Raw genomic sequence first — 21,359 nt, 5'->3', positions numbered from 1 at the left:
AGTGTTGGAGCCCTGGCTCTCTGTAAATGATGTCTTAGTGTTGGAGCCCCTGGCTCTCTGTAAATGATGTCTTAGTGTTGGAGCCCCTGGCTCTCTGTAAATGATGTCTTAGTGTTGGAGCCCCTGGCTCTCTGTAAATGATGTCTTAGTGTTGGAGCCCCTGGCTCTCTGTAAATGATGTCTTAGTGTTGGAGCCCCTGGCTCTCTGTAAATGATGTCTTAGTGTTGGAGCCCCTGGCTAACTGTAAATGATGTCTTAGTGTTGGAGCCCCTGGCTAACTGTAAATGATGTCTTAGTGTTGGAGCCCCTGGCTATCTGTAAATGATGTCTTAGTGTAAATAAAAAATACAAATAAAATGGTGCCGTCTGTTTTGCTTAATATAAGGCATTTAATTATTTATACTTTTACTTTTGATACTTTTACTTGTGGTATATTTTAGTCAGTACATGTGCTTTTGATACTTTTACTTGTGGTATATTTTAGTCAGTACATGTGCTTTTGATACTTACGTATATTTAAAACCAAATACTTTTAGACATTTACTCAAGTAGTATATTACTTGGTGACTTTGACTTTTACTTGAGTCATTCTCTATTTAGGTATCTTAATTGAGGTGCCACCAACCTCCTGTGATACACTCACAGGTAAAGGATGCCCAGCTGTGTGAGCGAGGCGGTTATGTTTTGGGTCGCAGGGTGAAAGTTCAGATCTGCACCTGTGCCTCAGCCTAAACACAATACCTGTCACCAACAAACAGCCTTTAGAGCTGATGTGTGTGTGTGTGTGACAGGGGGGTAAATACCTGAGCCATGTACAAGTTCACACACAAACACACACATATTATTACTATTTTTAAAACATAATAGCAACTGACCTGAATTATAAAAAAGATAAATATCAGACACAAGCCTGGTTGCTAGACAGCCAGCCAGACAGACACATCTCATGGGTGGGATGCATCAGACCCTTCATCCTCTTGACACGGACAAATAAACCCTACACACACATCAAATAACCTTACAATGGAAAACACTGGGGGAGATCGCTCTCTAACATCATCTAACTGCTTATGACTTTATTTTCTTATCACCAGGCTATCCAGGAAGTACTTCAAACTTTCTGTATTCCCCTGCCATATGTGTTAGTATGACAATAGAGATATATAGGTGACACAAACAGCTGTTTAAAGGTCCATTGCAGTCAAAATCCTGTTAATCCTGTGTTTAGTATCATTTTGTAAAGATGATGAATATAACACTGTACAAGTGTGAAAACATTTAATCAGTGTTATTTCCTGTTAGTTTCTGGTTGAAACTAGAATATGCAATGGACCTTCTAATCGGCGGGTTTTGCAAGGGTGGAGTTTCAGCTTGCCTGGGACGTCACCAAGCAGTACATTAGTTAAAAGTCCAATAACAGAGAGTTCCAAACCTCTCTGCCAATAACAGAGAGTTTTCCCCTCCCAGCAAAATTCTTGCTTGAGGAATAGTATATTTCTTTGTTGCTAAAAATAAATATTTGTTCTTCTTTTCAACCATTCTGATGTAAAAGTATTACAGTAAGGTACTTAATTGTTACCCACAAATGATTTGATATCGATATAAAAACGCCCTTTAAGCTTTTGATCGCAGTATGTGAGATTCTACTGCGTTGTTTTGTTGTTGCTGAGAGGAAAGGTATACGTGTCTGTGTGTACGAAAACAAACAATGCAAACAAGTGTAACAGCAGCTGTGGGCAACCTGAGGGAGTCTACTGCTCTGTTTATTGATCAGACAGGATTACAGGGGACAGTCAGACAGAGGTCAAGAAGACTGATCAGCTGCATTCATCATCCACACACACAGCTGAGGCCACATAGGTTACGTTTACACAGGCAGCACAATTCTGACTGTGTGTCCAATTATCGGCAAAAGATCTGATCCGATTGGTAAAAATACCAATTATTGTTAAGAGATCAGAATTGGGCTGCCTGTATAAACACAGCCATACACACCGAGTGTCATGGATACGTCCCTTAATCAATCAATTCATGTAATAGTTAATACACAACAGTATAATGATGTCACACCCCTAGCCACTGATCTAAGGTCAGTTTAGCATTCTCTCCAATGGTTAAGTTAGCATTTCGGGAGAGGAAGCTGATCCTAGATCTGTGTCCAACGGTTACTTCTACCTGAAGTCTTCAGAACGGCTTATTAAACAAACAGATGACTTGTGCAGAAACCTTTCAATGGAAGTTCCCCTGAAGCACGAGCTCTTTCCTTCTTGGCCCTTTCGAGTCAGAGCGTAACATTCACATGATGTAAACATGTTTCTGTAGTGTGGACTTTGCTTCATGCGTGGGAATCCATATTCTGTGTGTGTGCCAGTCAGCCTGTTTTAGCCAACCCGTCCTGTCTAAACCTTCATGTGTTCTCTTTAATACAGGAACAGCCAGTCAGGTAAAACAAGGGTGTGACTGTAAACTGAAGTGTGTTTACATTGGAGTTATTTTAGTCAAATGCAGAGCGACATACAGGAGCAATCAGGATTAAGTGCGTCGCTCAAGGTCTCATCAGTATATGTTAAAACATGGTCGGCTCGTGGATTTGAATCAGCAACCTTTCGGTTACGGTCCAAACGCTCTTAAGCGCTAAGCTACCTGTCACCCGTGTGGGCTAACCCATCCAAGAATTTGATCTACTCAAAGCAAAAGTACAAAGTGAGATCTGGGCAAACCCCCCCCCCCCCCACTCTCCTTACATCAGTGCAAATAACAAGGCAAGATGGAATTTATCTTCCCATGAATTGTCCAAAGATCCATGGTGATTCTCTCCATTCTTTCTATACTTCAAAGCCAACCAACGTTAGTACTGTAGGGGTTCAGGAATCACTTTAACTTAATAGTTCCTCTCAGAATATATTTACTGTACTTTACAACTTACTGACAGCAATATATTTAAGTTATATATATATATTTATTTAAGTCTATATTTTGAGAGAAATTCCTGATTTCAAACCTCAAGAAGAGGTTTACGTCTCTACCAGTTCACGAAATGACAAACTGATACTAGGTCTGGGGTTAAGGCGATCATGTACCTAAAGCCTATAAACAATTGTCTGGGTTTACACAAATGCCCCCTAAAGGCCCACTGTCACTCACACCTGGCCAAATGATATAACTCAAGAGCTTTATTGGGATGGTCACAGTGCCCCCTGGTGGGGCTTACAGTGAACAACATTCTCCTCCAGATACATTAAAACGCAAGAATTAACACTACAGGTAGACTCCGTAATAGATCATCATACAAAGCTGGCCGACTTCCCGCTAACACATTACAATAACAGAATCCAAATCTGCCAAGATGACCGCCACTACTGGCTATTTCCAATCTGCGCCTCAATTTAGACAATCTTGTTGTTAATTTCCGAAAGCAGGAAGTGGCCAACTGTCGTTGTATGACGAGTTCATAGTCTGCCTTTAAGAACACCGACAGAACAGCTGTCGTCAAATTCATCCCAACAATACTCTATGAAAGCTGCTGGACACTTCACATATTTCACAACTAAATCCGCTGGAGTAAAACAGAAGCATCTCTTTCAGGTTGACGTCTATGTGCGTTATATGGGTATACATCGAACACGTACTGAAAATACATCACATATTCACTTTCATAGTGTATTGTAAATCCTCAGTTTCAAACAGTTTAGCAGAGATGTTGATGGTTGAGCCACAGATGGAAGTGTCTTATTGGCAGTCTGAACGGGGTAAATAACAGGTGGGTATTGGTTGGTTTATGTGCGTATCGATGCTTCCTCATTTCTCCCTCGCTCTGAACACCTGCTCCAAAGGAAAAGGAAGGAGGTTGATAGATGAAAAAAGGAAGAGATGGTGAAGAGATATGGCTGAAATGGGACATGATTTATTTTTCCTCCCGCTGCAGCGCGACCCTCTTCTCATGCTGGTGCTTGGTGATTCCGTACTTGAAGAACTCATAGACGGACCAGCTGATGGCTGTGGAGGGCATCTGATAGATCACCCTGGCCTGGACTCCTTTAAAGAACCCAGGCAGGCCACCCAGCCTGTACACTGTCCGGAAGGCATGGGCCAGGCCCGTGATGTGTCTGTGTGTCCCCTGACCTCCACCCTGGCCTGCAGCGGGGAGCCCCACCAGGGACTCCTGGGTGTTGAGCAGGGTCTTGCACACATCCAGAGGGGTGGTGGCTGCAGCAGCGATGGCCCCGGCCAGGGCTCCAGACACCATGTGTGAGGAGGGGTTGTACTGTCTGTGGGGGTTGAGCAGCTCCTGGAGGTACTCGTAGGTCATGAAGTGGAGAGCCTGGAAGGGGACGTTCATGGTGAGCTGGGTGGTGTAGGAGCGGTAAAAGGCCCCAGGGCCCTCGCTCTGCCACACGGCACGCACACAGTCCATCACGCCGCGGTACGGAGAGTTATACATCTGCAAACGCTGCTTCACCACTGGTCAGGGAGAAAGAGGGAGGAAGGGACAAGTGAGTAGAGGGAGGAAGGGACAGGTGAGTAGAGGGAGGAAGGGACAGGTGAGTAGAGGGAGGAAGGGACAGGTGAGTAGAGGGAGGAAGGGACAGGTGAGTAGAGGGAGGAAGGGACAAGAGGGTAGAGGGGAGGGAGGAACAAGAGGGTAGAGGGGAGGGAGGAACAAGAGGGTAGAGGGGAGGGAGGAATGGACAGGTGAGTAGAGGGGGAGGGGGAGGGACAGGTTATAGATGGAGGAAGGGACAGGTGAGTAGAGGGGAGGGAGGGATGGAGGGAGCATTAGAAAGACAGGATTGCCAGGTGTGTTTCCATCATCAGGGACCAGGAACAGAGTCCAGGGAATGAAAAAGAAATACCAAAATGATTGACCAAATAAAAAGTCTGCACAGTCATAATTACTCAAAGGATTTAACAGGTTTATTTAGGCTGTTGAAGCTAAAACCTGCCCCCCACCCCCCAATCTCCCACTCCACCTAGCTAGCAGGTAGAGTAAACAAGCTAGGCCCTAGAGGTACAAGGTGCTACACCTGCAGAGGGAGCTCTGACACAGTGGTTTATCTGCAGCAAACAACATCTCAGTGTCCTTAACTTGAGTGTAGGTGGCAGGATTTTCGTTTTTTGCTAAAAGACGTACCCATTTGAAACTGCTTATTTCTCAGGCCCAGAAACAAGAATATGCATAATTGTCAGATTAGGATAGAAAACACAAAATGTTCCAAAACTATCAAAATACTGTCTGTGAGTATAACAGAACTGATATTGCAGGCGAAAACCTGAGGAAAATCAAACCAGGCAGTGCTGTTTTTCCTGAAAGCTCTCTGTTCCATTGGATGGCTTGCCTCTATTTAAAGGGATATCAACCAGATTGCTTTTCCTATGGCTTCCTCAAGGTGTCAGTCTTTAGATAGTTTCAGGCTTTTATTTTGAAAAAATGAGCGAGAAAGATAACATCGCATCAGTGGATAGCTGGGTGTTCAGAGTTTTGCTTGCGCAACAGAGTGGGGCAGCCATTGTCTCTCCCTCTCCTATTGAAAAAGCGACAGTCCCGGTTGATATATTATCGATTATATATTTTAAAAACAACTTGAGGATTGATTATTAAAAAAAACGTTTGACATGTTTCTGTGGACATTACGGATACTATTTGGAATTTGTCTGCGATGTCGTGACCGCTCGAGCCTGTGGCTTTCTGAACATAACGCGCCTAAACAAATGGAGGTATTTTGGATATAAAAATAATCTTTATGGAACAAAAGGAACATTTATTGTGTAACTGGGAGTCTCGTGAGTGCAAACATCCGAAGATCATCAAAGGTAAGCGATTTAATCTATTGATTTTCTGACTTTCGTGACCAATCTACTTGGCCGCAAGCTATTTGTAATATTTTGTCTACTGAGAGAGATGTTCTTACATAAACGCTTGTTATGCTTTCGCCGAAAAGCTGTTTTGAAATCTGACACGCCAGGTGTATTAACTACAAGCTAAGCTGTGTTTTGCTATATTGCACTTGTGATTTCATGAAAATTAAATATTTTTGGTAATTTAATTTGAATTTGGCGCTCTGCAGTTCAGCGGGTGTTGATGAAAATGATCCCGCTAAAGGGATGGGTGCGTCAAGAAGTTTAATACACCCCATCAGAAGGAGAAAAGCAGGTTCAAAGCAGTGCCGCGAGACCTGGCCTTCACCCAGGGAAAAAGATAGATTATTTATAGACAGAGAAATGTACCTTCAGATGGGTTCATGGCTGCGTCATGAAGCAATGTGGCTACACACCCTGCCGTACCTGTAACACACACACACACACACACACACACACACACACACACACACACACACACACACACACACCCCAATGGTGAACAACAACAAGAGAGAGAAAGATTACAGAGAATGAACAAAAAAGCAGAGGAGAAATCCTCTAGTTCTCTCTAGTGGTAAAACAGGACATCATCACTGCTGATGGACCAGAGTTAAAACTTATCTTCCTCTACTGGGCATGTCTGCAATCTCTTACCCTGCCTCTCCCCTGACTTGGAAACAAGGGAGGGGGGAAGAAAAAGCAGAGAAGACAGCTGACCTGGGAAGAAGCAGAGGAGAGAAAAAGCAGAGAAGACAGCTGACCTGGGAAGAAGAAGAGGAGAGAAAAAGCAGAGAAGACAGCTGACCTGGGAAGAAGCAGAGGAGAGAAAAAGCAGAGAAGACAGCTGACCTGGGAAGAAGAAGAGGAGAGAAAAAGCAGAGAAGACAGCTGACCTGGGAAGAAGAAGAGGAGAGAAAAAGCAGAGAAGACAGCTGACCTGGGAAGAAGCAGAGGAGAGAAAAAGCAGAGAAGACAGCTGACCTGGGAAGAAGAAGAGGAGAGAAAAAGCAGAGAAGACAGCTGACCTGGGAAGAAGAAGAGGAGAGAAAAAGCAGAGAAGACAGCTGACCTGGGAAGAAGAAGAGGAGAGAAAAAGCAGAGAAGACAGCTGACCTGGGAAGAAGAAGAGGAGAGAAAAAGCAGAGAAGACAGCTGACCTGGGAATAAGAAGAGGAGAGAAAAAGCAGAGAAGACAGCTGACCTGGGAAGAAGAAGAGGAGAGAAAAAGCAGAGAAGACAGCTGACCTGGGAAGAAGAAGAGAGAAAAAGCAGAGAAGACAGCTGACCTGGGAAGAAGAGGAGAGAAAAAGCAGAGAAGACAGCTGACCTGGGAAGAAGCAGAAGAGAGAAAAAGCAGAGAAGGCAGCTGACCTGGGAAGAAGAGAGAAAAAGCAGAGAAGGCAGCTGACCTGGGAAGAAGAGAGAAAAAGCAGAGAAGGCAGCTGACCTGGGAAGAAGAGAGAAAAAGCAGAGAAGGCAGCTGACCTGGGAAGAAGAGAGAAAAAGCAGAGAAGGCAGCTGACCTGGGAAGAAGAGAGAAAAAGCAGAGAAGACAGCTGACCTGGGAAGAAGAGAGAAAAAGCAGAGAAGACAGCTGACCTGGGAAGAAGAGAGAAAAAGCAGAGAAGACAGCTGACCTGGGAAGAAGAGAGAAAAAGCAGAGAAGACAGCTGACCTGGGAAGAAGAGAGAAAAAGCAGAGAAGACAGCTGACCTGGGAAGAAGAGAGAAAAAGCAGAGAAGACAGCTGACCTGGGAAGAAGAGAGAAAAAGCAGAGAAGACAGCTGACCTGGGAAGAAGAGAGAAAAAGCAGAGAAGACAGCTGACCTGGGAAGAAGAGAGAAAAAGCAGAGAAGACAGCTGACCTGGGAAGAAGAGAGAAAAAGCAGAGAAGACAGCTGACCTGGGAAGAAGAGAGAAAAAGCAGAGAAGACAGCTGACCTGGGAAGAAGAGAGAAAAAGCAGAGAAGACAGCTGACCTGGGAAGAAGAGAGAAAAAGCAGAGAAGACAGCTGACCTGGGAAGAAGCAGAAGAGAGAAAAAGCAGAGAAGGCAGCTGACCTGGGAAGAAGAGAGAAAAAGCAGAGAAGACAGCTGACCTGGGAAGAAGAGAGAAAAAGCAGAGAAGACAGCTGACCTGGGAAGAAGCAGAAGAGAGAAAAAGCAGAGAAGGCAGCTGACCTGGGAAGAAGAGAGAAAAAGCAGAGAAGGCAGCTGACCTGGGAAGAAGAGAGAAAAAGCAGAGAAGACAGCTGACCTGGGAAGAAGAGAGAAAAAGCAGAGAAGACAGCTGACCTGGGAAGAAGAGAGAAAAAGCAGAGAAGACAGCTGACCTGGGAAGAAGCAGAAGAGAGAAAAAGCAGAGAAGACAGCTGACCTGGGAAGAAGCAGAAGAGAGAAAAAGCAGAGAAGGCAGCTGACCTGGGAAGAAGCAGAAGAGAGAAAAAGCAGAGAAGGCAGCTGACCTGGGAAGAAGCAGAAGAGAGAAAAAGCAGAGAAGACAGCTGACCTGGGAAGAAGCAGAAGAGAGAAAAAGCAGAGAAGACAGCTGACCTGGGAAGAAGCAGAAGAGAGAAAAAGCAGAGAAGACAGCTGACCTGGGAAGAAGCAGAGGAGAGAAAAAGCAGAGAAGACAGCTGACCTGGGAAGAAGCAGAGGAGAGAAAAAGCAGAGAAGACAGCTGACCTGGGAAGAAGCAGAGGAGAGAAAAAGCAGAGAAGACAGCTGACCTGGGAAGAAGCAGAGAGAAAAAGCAGAGAAGACAGCTGACCTGGGAAGAAGAAGAGAGAAAAAGCAGAGAAGACAGCTGACCTGGGAGGAAGAGAGGAAAAGCAGAGAACAGAAACAGGGATAAATAGAGAAATATTGTCTAGTACTTGCTTTGTCTGAGCAAACTGTTTCAAGTTTCTTGTCGTGCAAATTTGAACTGTGTGTGGACAGACCTTGATGGCAGCTACTTAGTGAACTCTCAGAGGACTGTTGTTAGTCTGGTTCTGCAGTCTGCTTTCCTTTCACATGCTCTCTAATAAAGCTAGTTACAACTCTATGGGGGACAGAAACAATTCCTGCAGTAATAATAGTGTCTTTTTTTACCCTCTGAAGGTCTCTGATGCAGTCAGTCTGTGAATGTGGCTGACTCGGCAGAATGCTGACCATTCATACGGGGTCATATCAGCCACGCGGCCAGATAGATACCACTCCTACTAGCCTGCAGGGCCAGAATTAGAACCCACCACCAGCTGATACCCCGCCAGAGTGGCTGGTGATGTTTTTCATCACACTGGCGAGTGGACCAACAAGTTAGTTTCAGGCCAATCAATCAATTCAAATGTATTTTATAAAGCTGTTTTTACATCAGCAATTATACAGATACCCAGCCTAAAACCCCAAAGAGCAAACAATGCAGAAGCACGGTAGCTTGGGAAAAACTCCCAAAAAAGACAGGAACCTAGGACAAAACCAAGAGAGAAACCAGGGCCTGCTTACTGTCTGGGTATGAGAGAGCCTGGAGCTCAAGCAGTAGTCCTCTCTACAGTCCAAAGAATGGGGCTATAGGAACAATGTAGCACCACTCCTCAGCCACTGTGCTCCAGGTGGAAGGCTGACTCACCCACCCACCCACACAACTCAGTGTCTGAGAGCAAGGTTCATCTAGGTTAGTCCAAGTAGCATCTGCTTAGTGCCCAGGGGAGAAAAGGGCCTCTCCCTCTCCCTCTCCCTCTCTGCAGTGTGAACCAAGACTACAGGACTACAGAACTAAATAATTCACTACTTGATTGAGTTGCTAAGAATAATATTGGAAACACTAAATTAAATGAGTGTTTATAAGAAAGAAACAAGGTAATTTACTGTATGTAGGTTGCATAGGAGAAGTACAGGCTTGGTGCACACAGGTGCATTTTGTGCGTGTGCTTTGCATGTATATATGCCTTGTGTGTGCTGTGTTTTCCCGGTATACCGTTGGCCAGGTGGCTGTTAGCACCGGGATGGATGATGTCACCCAGACTCTTCTTCAGTTTCTCGTAGCAGGCGAAGTAGAGAGCATGCGCCGGTCCTGCCCCCACGGCCGTGGCATTCAGCCCTCTCATTGGTCGCCAGACACCCTCTGTGGTTATGATTCGCCGAAGCGCGTCCATCACATTCCGGTAGCGGGCGGCAGGCTCAGGCTGTAGGCTCTGCATTCGCGTCTACACAGGGGAGAGGTTAGAGGTCACAGACCTACTGGTTACCCAAGTCATAACCTAACCACACACTTCTCGCCATACCATAATCTAACCAGAATGTTTAAATTACATTTGAGAAACTTCCATGTTGGAATAAAATCTTAGCAGAAGTGGGATGAGTGCAGTAGTTGTAATATATTAAAAAAGCCAAGTCATAATATTGGCAGTGCTTCCACATGCTAAATAGTTTCACGTTTGAACATTTTGAGTGGTCGTGTCCACCCCTAGTGTGAAACAGAAGGACGTGTTGAATAAGGAGACCCAAGGTCAGAGGGACATAAGCTGCCTTTCTGTGAGCCGCTCCCCCCAGCAGCACTCACACGCCCTGCCCCTACACACACTCCTTTTCGCTGGGCCAGTGTCCAGGTTCAGAGTTCATCCCGTGAGGCTTGGGGTTGCACATTTTGGGGAATATCCAGAGGTGGAAACTGTCCATGGGAATATATGGGAATTAACAGAAATATATGAAAATTAATAACATTTAAACTGTGGAATTATTTTGTATTGGATATATTTACCATATCATACAGATACATAAACCTTTTACCTTATCATAAGACATAATAGCAAATGATTAAATCCTTCCAATAGAAGAAAACAATTGAGTGACAAATTGAACTTTAAATGAAATGAGTTGACTCCTCACATGGGATGATTTCACTGAACAACAAAAGGGAATATTGAATTATCTCCAATGATCCATCGTATCGCCCCAAAATTTGTATTGGTCAGTCTGTTGTGTGCTTTGGTGTGTGTGTTCCCAAACAAGGACCAGTTGCGCTCTGAGGTGGCTGATGTTGGTGGGATTTGGAGGATGATGGCGGCAACATGAGGAAGAGCCTCAGATCCACAAAGTCCTCTCCACCAGGTGGCTGATGAGATATGTTGTTGGCACGACTGCCATATTGCATCTCCATCCCAAAGCCCTTGCTTGGAAGTGTACTTCGCCAGACTGCCAAGAACCTTGCCCTCATCCAGGCCAAGGTGGCGAGACACAGTAGTGATAACACCATAGGCCTTGTTGATCTCTGCACCAGACAGGATGCTCTTGCCAGCAGACTTGGTGTCCAACATGTACGTTGCAGTGTGTTTGGGCTTCAGGCAGAAGTCTTCATGCTTTTTGATGCATTTCAGAACTGTAGTTCCCTCTGCTTGGCACAACAGTGAAGTGGGCAGGGTAGTATGGATTTATTATAGTACATCTGCAAGCCTGAGTCTGAACATCAGACAGGATGGCATTGTCTTCCTCAATCTGCAATGGCTACTGCTATAGGTTTCCCTCTGCTTACCACTCTCTCCCAAAATACATCATCCAGTAGGATCCTCTTGATGGGGCTGTCCATATCGGCAGACTGTGATATGGCCATTTCTTGGAGACTCCTTCTCATCCTGGAGACTGTCAAACATGATGACAACACCACCCCAACAAGTGTTGCTGGGCAGCTTCAATGTGGTGCTCTTATTCTTCTCACTTCGCTTGGTGAGGTAGACTGCTGCTATAGCTTGATGACCCTTCACATATCTAACCATTTCCTTGACTCTCTTGTAGAGTGTTTTCAGTGCCATGATGTCCTTGAGGAGCAGATTCAATGCATGAGCAGCACAGCCAATGGGTGTGATGTGAGGGTAGGACTCCTCCACTTGAGACATGCAGTGTTCATGTTCGCAGCATTGTCTGTCACCAGTGCAAATACCTTCTGTGGTCCAAGGTCATTGATGACTGCCTTCAGCTCATCTGCAATGTAGAGACCGGTGTGTCTGTTGTACCTTGTGTCTGTGCTCTTGTAGAATACTGGTGGAGGGATGGAGATCTAGTTCATTATTCCTTGCCCACAAACATTCGACCCGCCATCAGAGATAGGTTCAGGGTTCATCCTCTCTCTGTGAGGCTAGGGGCCAGTGTCAAGATTCAGGGTTCATCCTCTCTCTGTGGGGCTAGGGACCAGTGTCAAGGTTCAAGGTTCATCCTCTCTCTGTGAGGCTAGGGGCCAGTGTCAAGGTTCAGGGTTCATCCTCTCTCTGTGAGGCTAGGGGCCAGTGTCAAGATTCAGGGTTCATCCTCTCTCTGTGAGGCTAGGGACCAGTGTCAAGGTTCAGGGTTCATCCTCTCTCTGTGAGGCTAGGGGCCAGTGTCAAGATTCAGGGTTCATCCTCTCTCTGTGAGGCTAGGGACCAGTGTCAAGGTTCAGGGTTCATCCTCTCTCTGTGAGGCTAGGGGCCAGTGTCAAGGTTCAGGGTTCATCCTCTCTCTGTGAGGCTAGGGGCCAGTGTCAAGGTTCAGGGTTCATCCTCTCTCTGTGAGGCTAGGGGCCAGTGTCAAGGTTCAGGGTTCATCCTCTCTCTGTGAGGCTAGGGGCCAGTGTCAAGGTTCAGGGTTCATCCTCTCTCTGTGAGGCTAGGGACCAGTGTCAAGGTTCAGGGTTCATCCTCTCTCTGTGAGGCTAGGGGCCAGTGTCAAGGTTCAGGGTTCATCCTCTCTCTGTGAGGCTAGGGGCCAGTGTCAAGATCCAGGGTTCATCCTCTCTCTGTGAGGCTAGGGACCAGTGTCAAGGTTCAGGGTTCATCCTCTCTCTGTGAGGCTAGGGGCCAGTGTCAAGGTTCAGGGTTCATCCTCTCTCTGTGAGGCTAGGGACCAGTGTCAAGGTTCAGGGTTCATCCTCTCTCTGTGAGGCTAGGGGCCAGTGTCAAGGTTCAGGGTTCATCCTCTCTCTGTGAGGCTAGGGACCAGCTAGTGCTGTGAAACGCATAGAGGGTCTTCTAATAACGTCCAAAGGAGGCCCGGGCTACAGCTGAATGGACAACACATGCTGATTGCTTGCTGCACTGTGTATGTCAGTGTGTTACAGGAACTGCACTGTGGAATGCCGGGCCTGTAAGAGAGAGCAGACTCCTACACGTCAACCAACCATGCATAATGTAGCAGTACCAGGATGGGTTGGAAACCTTTAGAACATCGCCATCTTGCAAGATATTTGATGTCAATGTTTCAATGAGACTTCGGTATGAATCCATGTTAAAGGAAATGAGAACAGTTCTCTCAGCCACGACACACGATATGTAGCCTATGGTTGTGTATTGCAGAGAGCTTAGCTTGTCTAGAAAGAGCCTTTCTAACCTCAACCTTTGGAATGAGTGTAAACAACGAGTTGACATTATCTCTACTGTGCAATCTGTGTGACAACCACTGCAAGCTATTTTCAGAGGATTATCAACTGTTAGTCCACTGGGGTCAGCTGTCAGCTTGAGCTAGGTCCCCTCTGTAGAGATCTGCTAATGTGTTTATAAGTAAAGACGGTCAATGCCATGTTGTTTGACAGGTGACATGATTTATAGATCAGTGAGTCTGTGTCTCAGGCTGTCCTTCCTCTGCAAGCAGACTGTTTCACTGTCTGGGCTGCACCTCAATACTTTAAAAGACACATGCTTTCCTAGTCTCCTTTACTTCGTCTGCGCGCATTTGAAAACTCAGTATATGTGAAAGCAACACGGTGGCTGGATGCCAACTGGGAACATGCTTGTTTTAGACTGTCCTGTTCTTTCATGTCGTTGAAGTAAGGAGACGGGGAGAGGAAGCCATTTTAGACGAAGCCCAAGCTGTGTGAGCAGCACCTGGATCAGAGGTAGGAAATACAGCTGGGAAAGACAGATGAATCTCCGCTTTGTTCTGAGAGAGCCCTGCTCTCCCACCTGACACTAACAGCTGACTTGTCTCCCTACCTGACCGCTCTGACTCGGTTGCTCTGTCTCTGCTAACTGCATAGTTGTACACAATGACCGCAGCGGTCTACAAATCTCCCTGAATCTTAAATAACTACTCAATATTATTTGTAGATCAGTCAGTCACAATTTACTGATGATATATCACGGTTTTGATGCTCCCAAACACCACCAATCATTTCCATCAGTGACCAACTCATGAGTCTCTCTACAGGGACCACAACATATACCAGACAAAACGCTGGGCTCTCATGTGCAGAGCAGACCTAAATCAGTGAGTGGGCCTGTCAAAACAGCATAGGCTAATGTAACGTAATACATCTTGTTTACATAACACCTAAGTCATCCCGGCTAAGCACTTCATCCAACACAAATTTAAAGTCTTATAACAATAAACAGAACTATGGTTCTAAGACCGTGCAGTGGTAGAGCCAACCTGTCAGCCTAATTCTGCATAATGAGCACAGCAACATAGAAGCATTGTGCTCTTAATCCCAGGACCTCCAGCCCGGTATTTTCTGTAAACAAAGAACAGTTCTACCCCATCTAAATGCTGCCAGGTAGCAATTAGCATTGCAAGTTCGTTTTGCATGCCCCGATGCCCCGGGTGTGCGGAGTTTCCACATTGTACACCATTGGTTTCTATTGAATCTCCTTACAACCGGGGAACCGGGCCATGCAAAACGAACTCACCCATTGACAATCTAATACTTTTTGACAGAATCCAGGGTGCCTGTACTAACCTATGGGTTCTCTTCTTGAATACAGGGACAGTTTGGAAATACAGGGAGTTACACCTAGAAGCCATATGCATGCTAAAAGCAGTTTGGAACGTTTTCTAATGTAACGTTAGCTACTAATCGATCACATACTCTCCTACGGTTACTGTTCACCTAGCTAGCTGGTGGGCAACAGTCAGCTGGTGATGTGCCCCATTTCCTGTCCATGTATACACATGTGCTGCTTCAGTCCACCTAACAGTCTCCTTTCTCAAAGCGAATAATAACTGTGAGTGTTATTAGTATGAAAACTACCTATGGGGTGCACACTAATGGCACTAGGGACCATGGTAAATTGCAGTAGGGAAATATTAAGCCTAAACCCAATATATCAGGCGCCAACTAAATAGCTGGCTACAGTACTAGCTAGTCATCATTCAACCCCAGACTCGAGCCGATGCACAGCCAGAGGCCGACCTTGCGGATTTGGTTAGCTAACTACCAGCTAAAATGGCTAACGTTAGACAGCTAGCTAATAAGATGACAACAGCGGCAATATTCACTTCCTAAAAGTTTACCTTTCCATTTTTTTGTCTTCTGTATGCCAAAGTTAAGTTAATGAATATGGCGACTAATTGTGTGACAAATCTAACTTGTGCGCACTGCAGTAACTAACTAGCTAGGTAACGTTACCTAATCTAGCAAGTAGAGCAGGCTCGATCCACTGATATTCGTAGTGGATGGAAGTTAGCTCGTTAGCATGCTAAGTTAGCGTCCTAGCTGAAATGTTAGCCTGTCTGGTTTCGACCTTGCCTCATATGTGCTGTGACTGACAAACTTATTGACAAGGTGGCCAGCAATCGGATTCGCATGATTGCTGAAGCCACATCATGACGAGCAAAGTAATTTCTAACCCTCCATTGTAATGTGCCCAAGCTCCAAGACCAGTCGGTTAACTGTCTAAGTTAGCGGCTAACGCTAGCCCAACATAGCCTACCGCGTTACCTTGACACAGTCGATGGGGAACATCAGGCAATGCTCCATGATCCCAGCCACTGCTCCTGCAAACATGTGGGTGCTGGTGGAAGCGCCTTGCGGCAAACCCTCATACTCCGGTTCCGAAGCATCTGCTATTTCAGGAGGGCCACCGCTAAACTGAACAGTCTGGATCTCTGCCTCGCCTCCGATCCGGGGAGACAAATTCCCAACGAGGCTCTCCGACACTCCCCAGATCCTTCCACTGAACCATCGGACCTCTGCGCCGGCTGAGGCTCCAGCAACCCCGGCGTTCCCGCCTGCTGTCTCCGCTGTCATCCGATGCCTTCTCGGGAAACCATCCGCTTCCATTGGAATCTCGATGGACAGTCTTTACTTTATGCCCCGATGGCACTCCGTCTTAAGGCGGTTTCGTGTTCGCGTACCGTTGGTAGTTTCTTACATTCCCGTCCCAGATGTTTACCGGTCGTACACCGTTTCCACGCCCCGCCTCCCTCAGTCCCCAGAGCGGACAGGTCCACGCAGTGTTTGGGAAAGGCTTGCCTCTGCCGAAACCCCAACAACCGGATGTTCCGGTTTTCAGGGGAAGTGGGAAGAGAACCTGTGACGCGACGGCCGCTTTTGGACGTTAACGTAATGTGGTTGGTTGTCTGGTATAGCTATCTTAAGATGAATGCACCAACTGTAAGTCGCTCTGGATAAGAGTGTCTGATAAAATGTAAATGCAGGCTAGATGTTAAAGAATCAGTAATTTGGGTATATATTTTGTCACTTTTTCGCTACTTTTCTACAAAATCTTTAAAGGATACATACACATGGCATACTTGGGCCATTTTGTTGTGTTTTCCAGGCCCCCTCAAACAAAAAGCGCGATGGGTAACGATGCTTCGTGGGTGTCAGTTGGTCATGTGTGCAGAGGGTCCCTGGTTTGAGCCCGGGGAGGGGATGGACTAAAGTTATACTGTTACATTTTGTTAAAATGGGTTACCCGTCCCTCTCTGCTGGACATAATGCATTCCTACGAGATTTTACCCAAAGTGACAATTACAGGGTAGGTTTTCTGTTACATTTCTAAAACTTTTTTCCAAAAAGGACTTCTTTAGACATGTGTGTCAAATTTGGTGGACTATCACAGTTTAAACAAATTCACGTAGCTGCTGGGCTACAGTCAAAAGTACCTCAATATGACCCCCATGAAGGGCTTAAGAGTACTTTATGATCAGAAGTATTTTCTATGGCCTCCCGAGTGGCGCAGTGGTCTAAGTCACTGTAGCCTGTGGTTTGATCCCAGGCTACGTCACAACTGGCTGGGACCGGGAGTCCCAAAGGGTGGTGCACAGTTGTCCGTATATTATATGTGGGGTTTATTTAGTGGGTAGATGACCCTATTTTCATCTAGAATGTGGCTGCAAATACAGATGTTTCGCGGTCGCCACCCCTCAAGCTCCTTCGGAAACTACTTTCTCAAAGCTAAGGATCCGGGATCATGTTCTGCGCTTGTGTTATTTTATGCACACTGCATAGCTGCTGCTCACATTCCCCCTCTTATGTTTCTCTCTATACTCCCCAGCCTCTCTGAACCATGATGAAGTATCTCTACCTCATATTTCTGAACAGGTGAAAAAAAGAAACTGGCGATTTGAACGAACATTCCCAAAAATATGTATTGAAGGCTATACAACCTTCTCTGTCAGTTGTAACGGATATTGCATTTGCACAATAATTGCTGCAAAGAAACAACTACTAAAGGACACCAATAATAAGAAGATACTTGCTTGGGCCAAGAAACATGAGCAATGGATATTAGACCGGTGGAAATCGGTCTTTTGTGAGACACAAAGGAGGTGAACGGATGATCTCCGCATGTGTGGTTCTCACCGTGAAGCATGGAGGTGGTGCGATGGTGCTTTGCTGGTCACACTGTCTGTGATTTACTTAGATTCAAGGCACACTTAACCAGCATGGCTACCACAGCATTCTGCAGCGATACGCCAACCCATCTGGTTTGGGCTTAGTGGGACTATCATTTGTTTTTCAACAGGACAATGACCCAACATACCTTGAGGCTGTGTAAGGGCTATTTGACTAAGAAGGTGATGGAGTGCTGCATTAGATGACCTGGCCTCCACAAATCACCTGACCTCAACCCAATTGAGATGGTTTAGGATGAGTTGGACCACAGAGTGAAGGAAAAGCAGGCAACAAGTACTCAGCATATGTTGGAACTTCTTCAAGACGGTTGGAAAAGCATTCCAGGTGAAGCTGGTTGAGAGGATGCCAAGAGTGTGCAAAGCTGTCATCAAGGAAACTAAAGTAGGAAGTAGCAGTGACTCACTCAATACGGAAGTAGTCAGATGACGCGGACACTATGCTACAGGACTGTTTTGCTAGCACAGACTGAAATATGTTCCAGGATTCATCCAATGGCATTGAGGAGTATACCACGAGCAAAGAAACAGGCAAAGCGTCAATACAGGATTAAGATTGAATCCTACTACACCGGCTCTGATGCTCCGGATGTGGCAGGGCTTGCAAACTATTTACGGAATCCCAGCTGCGAGCTGCCAAGGGACGCGAGCCTAACAAACGGGATAAATGCCTTTGATGCTCGCTTCGAGGCAAGCAACACTGAAGCATGCTTGAGAGCATCAGCTGTTCTGGATGACTCTGTGTCTCCATAGCCGATGTGAGTAAGACCTTTAAACATTCACAAGGCCGCAGGGCCAGACGGATTACCAGGATGTGTACTCAGAGCATGCATGGATAAACTGGCTCAAAATGATTTGTTTTAATGTAGTGTTGAGCTGGTCTTTTTTTTAAGCAATCTTAAGAGCTGTCATTTTATTGTGAGGAACTGCAGTTTTATCAGACATTTTCTGTTTTGTCCTCTCCCTGACCAAGTCTGTAATAACTACATGTTTCAAGCAGACAACCATAGTCCCTGTGCCCAAGTACACGAAGGTAACCTGCCTAAATTATTACCGCCACGTAGCAATCACATCAGTAGCCATAAAGTGATTTGAAAAGTTGGTCATGGCTAACAACACTATCATCCCAGAAACACTAGACCCATTCCAATTTGCATACCGCCCCAACAGGTCCACATTTAACCCAACCTCTCTGAATCAGAGGTGCGGGGGGCAACCTTAATCGACATCCACATCTTCGGTGCCAGGGGAACAGTGGGTTAACTGGCTGCAGCTCACTGTTCAACACCATAGTGCCCACAAAGCTCATCACTAAGCTAAGGACCGTGGAACTAAACACCTCCCTCGCAACTGGATCCTGGACGGGCCACCACCAGGTGGGAAGGCTAGGCAATAACACTTCTGCCACACTAATCCTCAACATGGGGGCCCCTCAGGGGTGCGTGCTTAGTCGCTTCCTGTACTCCCCGTTCACCCATGACTGTCTGTCCAAGCACGACTCCATCACCATCATTAAGTTTGCTGACGACAAGGTTTGGCACTATGTATTCAGGTAGGTAGCGATCTCTTGGCATCCGCCAAACCCAGATTCGTCCATCGGACTGCCAGATGGTGAAGCTTGATTCATCACTCCAGAGAATGCATTTCCAAAGTGTTATGAAATGTAATGTCATATAGTATTTTTAATTGTATGTACCTGCCTTAATGTTGCTGAATCCCAGTAAAAGTAGCTGCTACCTTGGCAGGAGCCAATGGGGATCCTTAATAAACACCAGGAAGATTACCTGCTGCCTTGATCAATAGCTAACGACTACATAATCATCTCCTCCACCAGACTTCTCTCTGCCAACATGGAAACTAGCTAATTGTGTTTCAGTCTAGAGCTGTTTTAACTTAACACTATTATCTATTCTAGTCCCTGAGAGGACCTTCCATGCAGTGCAGTGTTCAATTTCTGCCGACCAAGGGGAATGAAGTGTTAATTTCTGCTTACAAGAACAAAAGCCACTGGTTCTGATCAAGTTAGAGTCGATTGTGTGTTGTCCAAAGACACTCCTTAAAGGAATACCAAGCCGGAGAAGGGTCATCATTCTCCATTGACCCTAATGTCTCTCTAACACACTCTAACATGTCCTGGGAGAGAAGTGTTACAGGAGACGAGCGGGAAACCTTAGATCGCTTAGACCCCCCCACACACACACACACACATAGACCATATAGCACTCATAACATACTACTTCATTCCCTCTCCTGTGGGACGACAGGAGTTATTTTACCCAGCATAAGCTAAACAAGACAGAAAATTCACATTACACTGCCTGAAAATTAGACGATAACCTGTTTACGTCCTGCTGTTTGGTTGTTTTTGCACATTCAGTGAACACGCTTCCTTGAGTTACAGAACAGATACCTTCCACGTGGGTTTTCTGTATTCCCTTGGCTGCTGCATTGTTAACTGGCATATTACCTATTATTGTATTTAACACAGGCGTTGGACTACTGAAGATGCTGACGGAGCTCAATGTGACACATTAGGAAACCATCTTCTGTTATGGAGACTCTCAAGGTGGGCCCTTCACTTAAGATGGTTTCCTTTAGTGCTCTTATGGAAGATGTCTGTCAGGGCTCTGTCATGATTTTATGTGGTCCTGTAAGGCTCAGTTGCAACAAGATTATCGTGTGTTCAATTTCTGGGACTACCCATAGTTGAAATGTAGACACACATGACTGGAGGTGGCTTTGGATTAAAGCCTGCTAAATGTTATATTATGTACATGATTTGACGTCTGGCAACTTCAGGCCTCTGAATTTTTCCAATGTTAACGAAAGCGCTTTAGATGAATGCTAAATACTATTAAAATAGGTCATATAAATGGTTAGAATGGAGTCAAGGCTTACTGGAAAATACTTCAGTTATCTTACTAACAAAAATATTTCTGCGTCAACATGGCGTTCACCTGAAAATATATTTATTTAAACCTATTTTCAACATTGTGAAATCTTATTTTTCCTTAACTGGAATTAAAAGTTGAAATCGCTCAGTCTACTTGTTCGTCTATCGTTGGCTGATTCAGAATCAGCAAAAAAAAATACTGTCATTTAAAACTATTTATAGAATTGTGTCAGTGTTATACGAAGCTAAACATTGAAATCACACCATGATATACAGTAGGTCAGTGAAATTGTTGAGTGAATAATGTGGATTTTGCCTACGTTAATTCCAACTGCAGTAAAGGGTTCCAGGTGTAGACAATGCCCATTTGCTTATCGGTCTGAGATGCAGTCTGTGTATTCGGGGCCTGTATTTAAGTGGAGGACATTTTTGTTTTTATGCAACAGCTGCACCACCTTGTGGAAAATAATAAAATGGCAAACAAGAATATATATATTTTTTAACTGTACACCTATTATTTATTTTCTTTATAGCCATGGATATCAATCACATTTGATTTGTTTGTCTCCTTTTGTAAATACCTTTGTAATAAAGTGCAACCTGGTCCTAAACCCAACACAGAGCGGGCAGAAAGAAGCCACACCTTGCAGGAGTTTAACAACCCAAACACACACATACACGTTGCAGCACAGATGACAGGAGAGATAGGTAGAATTCATAGAGGACTCATCTTTGTATCTGGCCATCTCCATTTTGAAGTTGTACATTTTCTTAACGATAGGCTGACAGTGCCTTGCAAAAGTATTCACCCTCCTTGGCATTTTTCCTATTTTGTTGCATTACAACCTGTAATTTAAATTGATTTTAATTTGGATTTCATGTAATGGACATACACAAAATAGTCCAAATTGGTGAAGTGAAATGAAGAAAAAAAACTTGTTTCAAAAAACTCAAAAGAATAAAAATCTGAAAAGTGGTGTGTGCCTATGTATTCACCCCCTTTGCTATGAAGCCCCTGAATAA

At 45.2% G+C, this 21,359-nt stretch overlaps 1 protein-coding gene across 1 annotated transcript; it reads right to left on the bottom strand.

Moving 5' to 3' along the window:
- Window positions 1–1,722: 1,722 nt before the first annotated feature.
- LOC124040333 (mitoferrin-2-like) lies at window positions 1,723–16,098 on the bottom strand. Its single transcript, XM_046357443.1, has 4 exons — window positions 15,525–16,098; window positions 9,819–10,047; window positions 6,227–6,283; window positions 1,723–4,462 (listed from the first exon to the last, which is right to left on the bottom strand). The coding sequence occupies exons 1-4, from the start codon at window positions 15,864–15,866 to the stop codon at window positions 3,906–3,908; spliced, it is 1,185 nt and encodes a 394-aa protein (XP_046213399.1). The 5' UTR covers window positions 15,867–16,098; the 3' UTR covers window positions 1,723–3,905.
- Between the last annotated feature and the right edge of the window lie 5,261 nt (window positions 16,099–21,359).

The sequence above is a fragment of the Oncorhynchus gorbuscha genome, linkage group LG07 (genome assembly GCF_021184085.1).
Source record: "Oncorhynchus gorbuscha isolate QuinsamMale2020 ecotype Even-year linkage group LG07, OgorEven_v1.0, whole genome shotgun sequence".
In the NCBI taxonomy this organism is placed as follows: Eukaryota; Metazoa; Chordata; class Actinopteri; order Salmoniformes; family Salmonidae; genus Oncorhynchus; species Oncorhynchus gorbuscha.
Note: the sequence above shows the minus strand (reverse complement) of the source record. Positions and strands in the feature narration are given on the sequence as shown.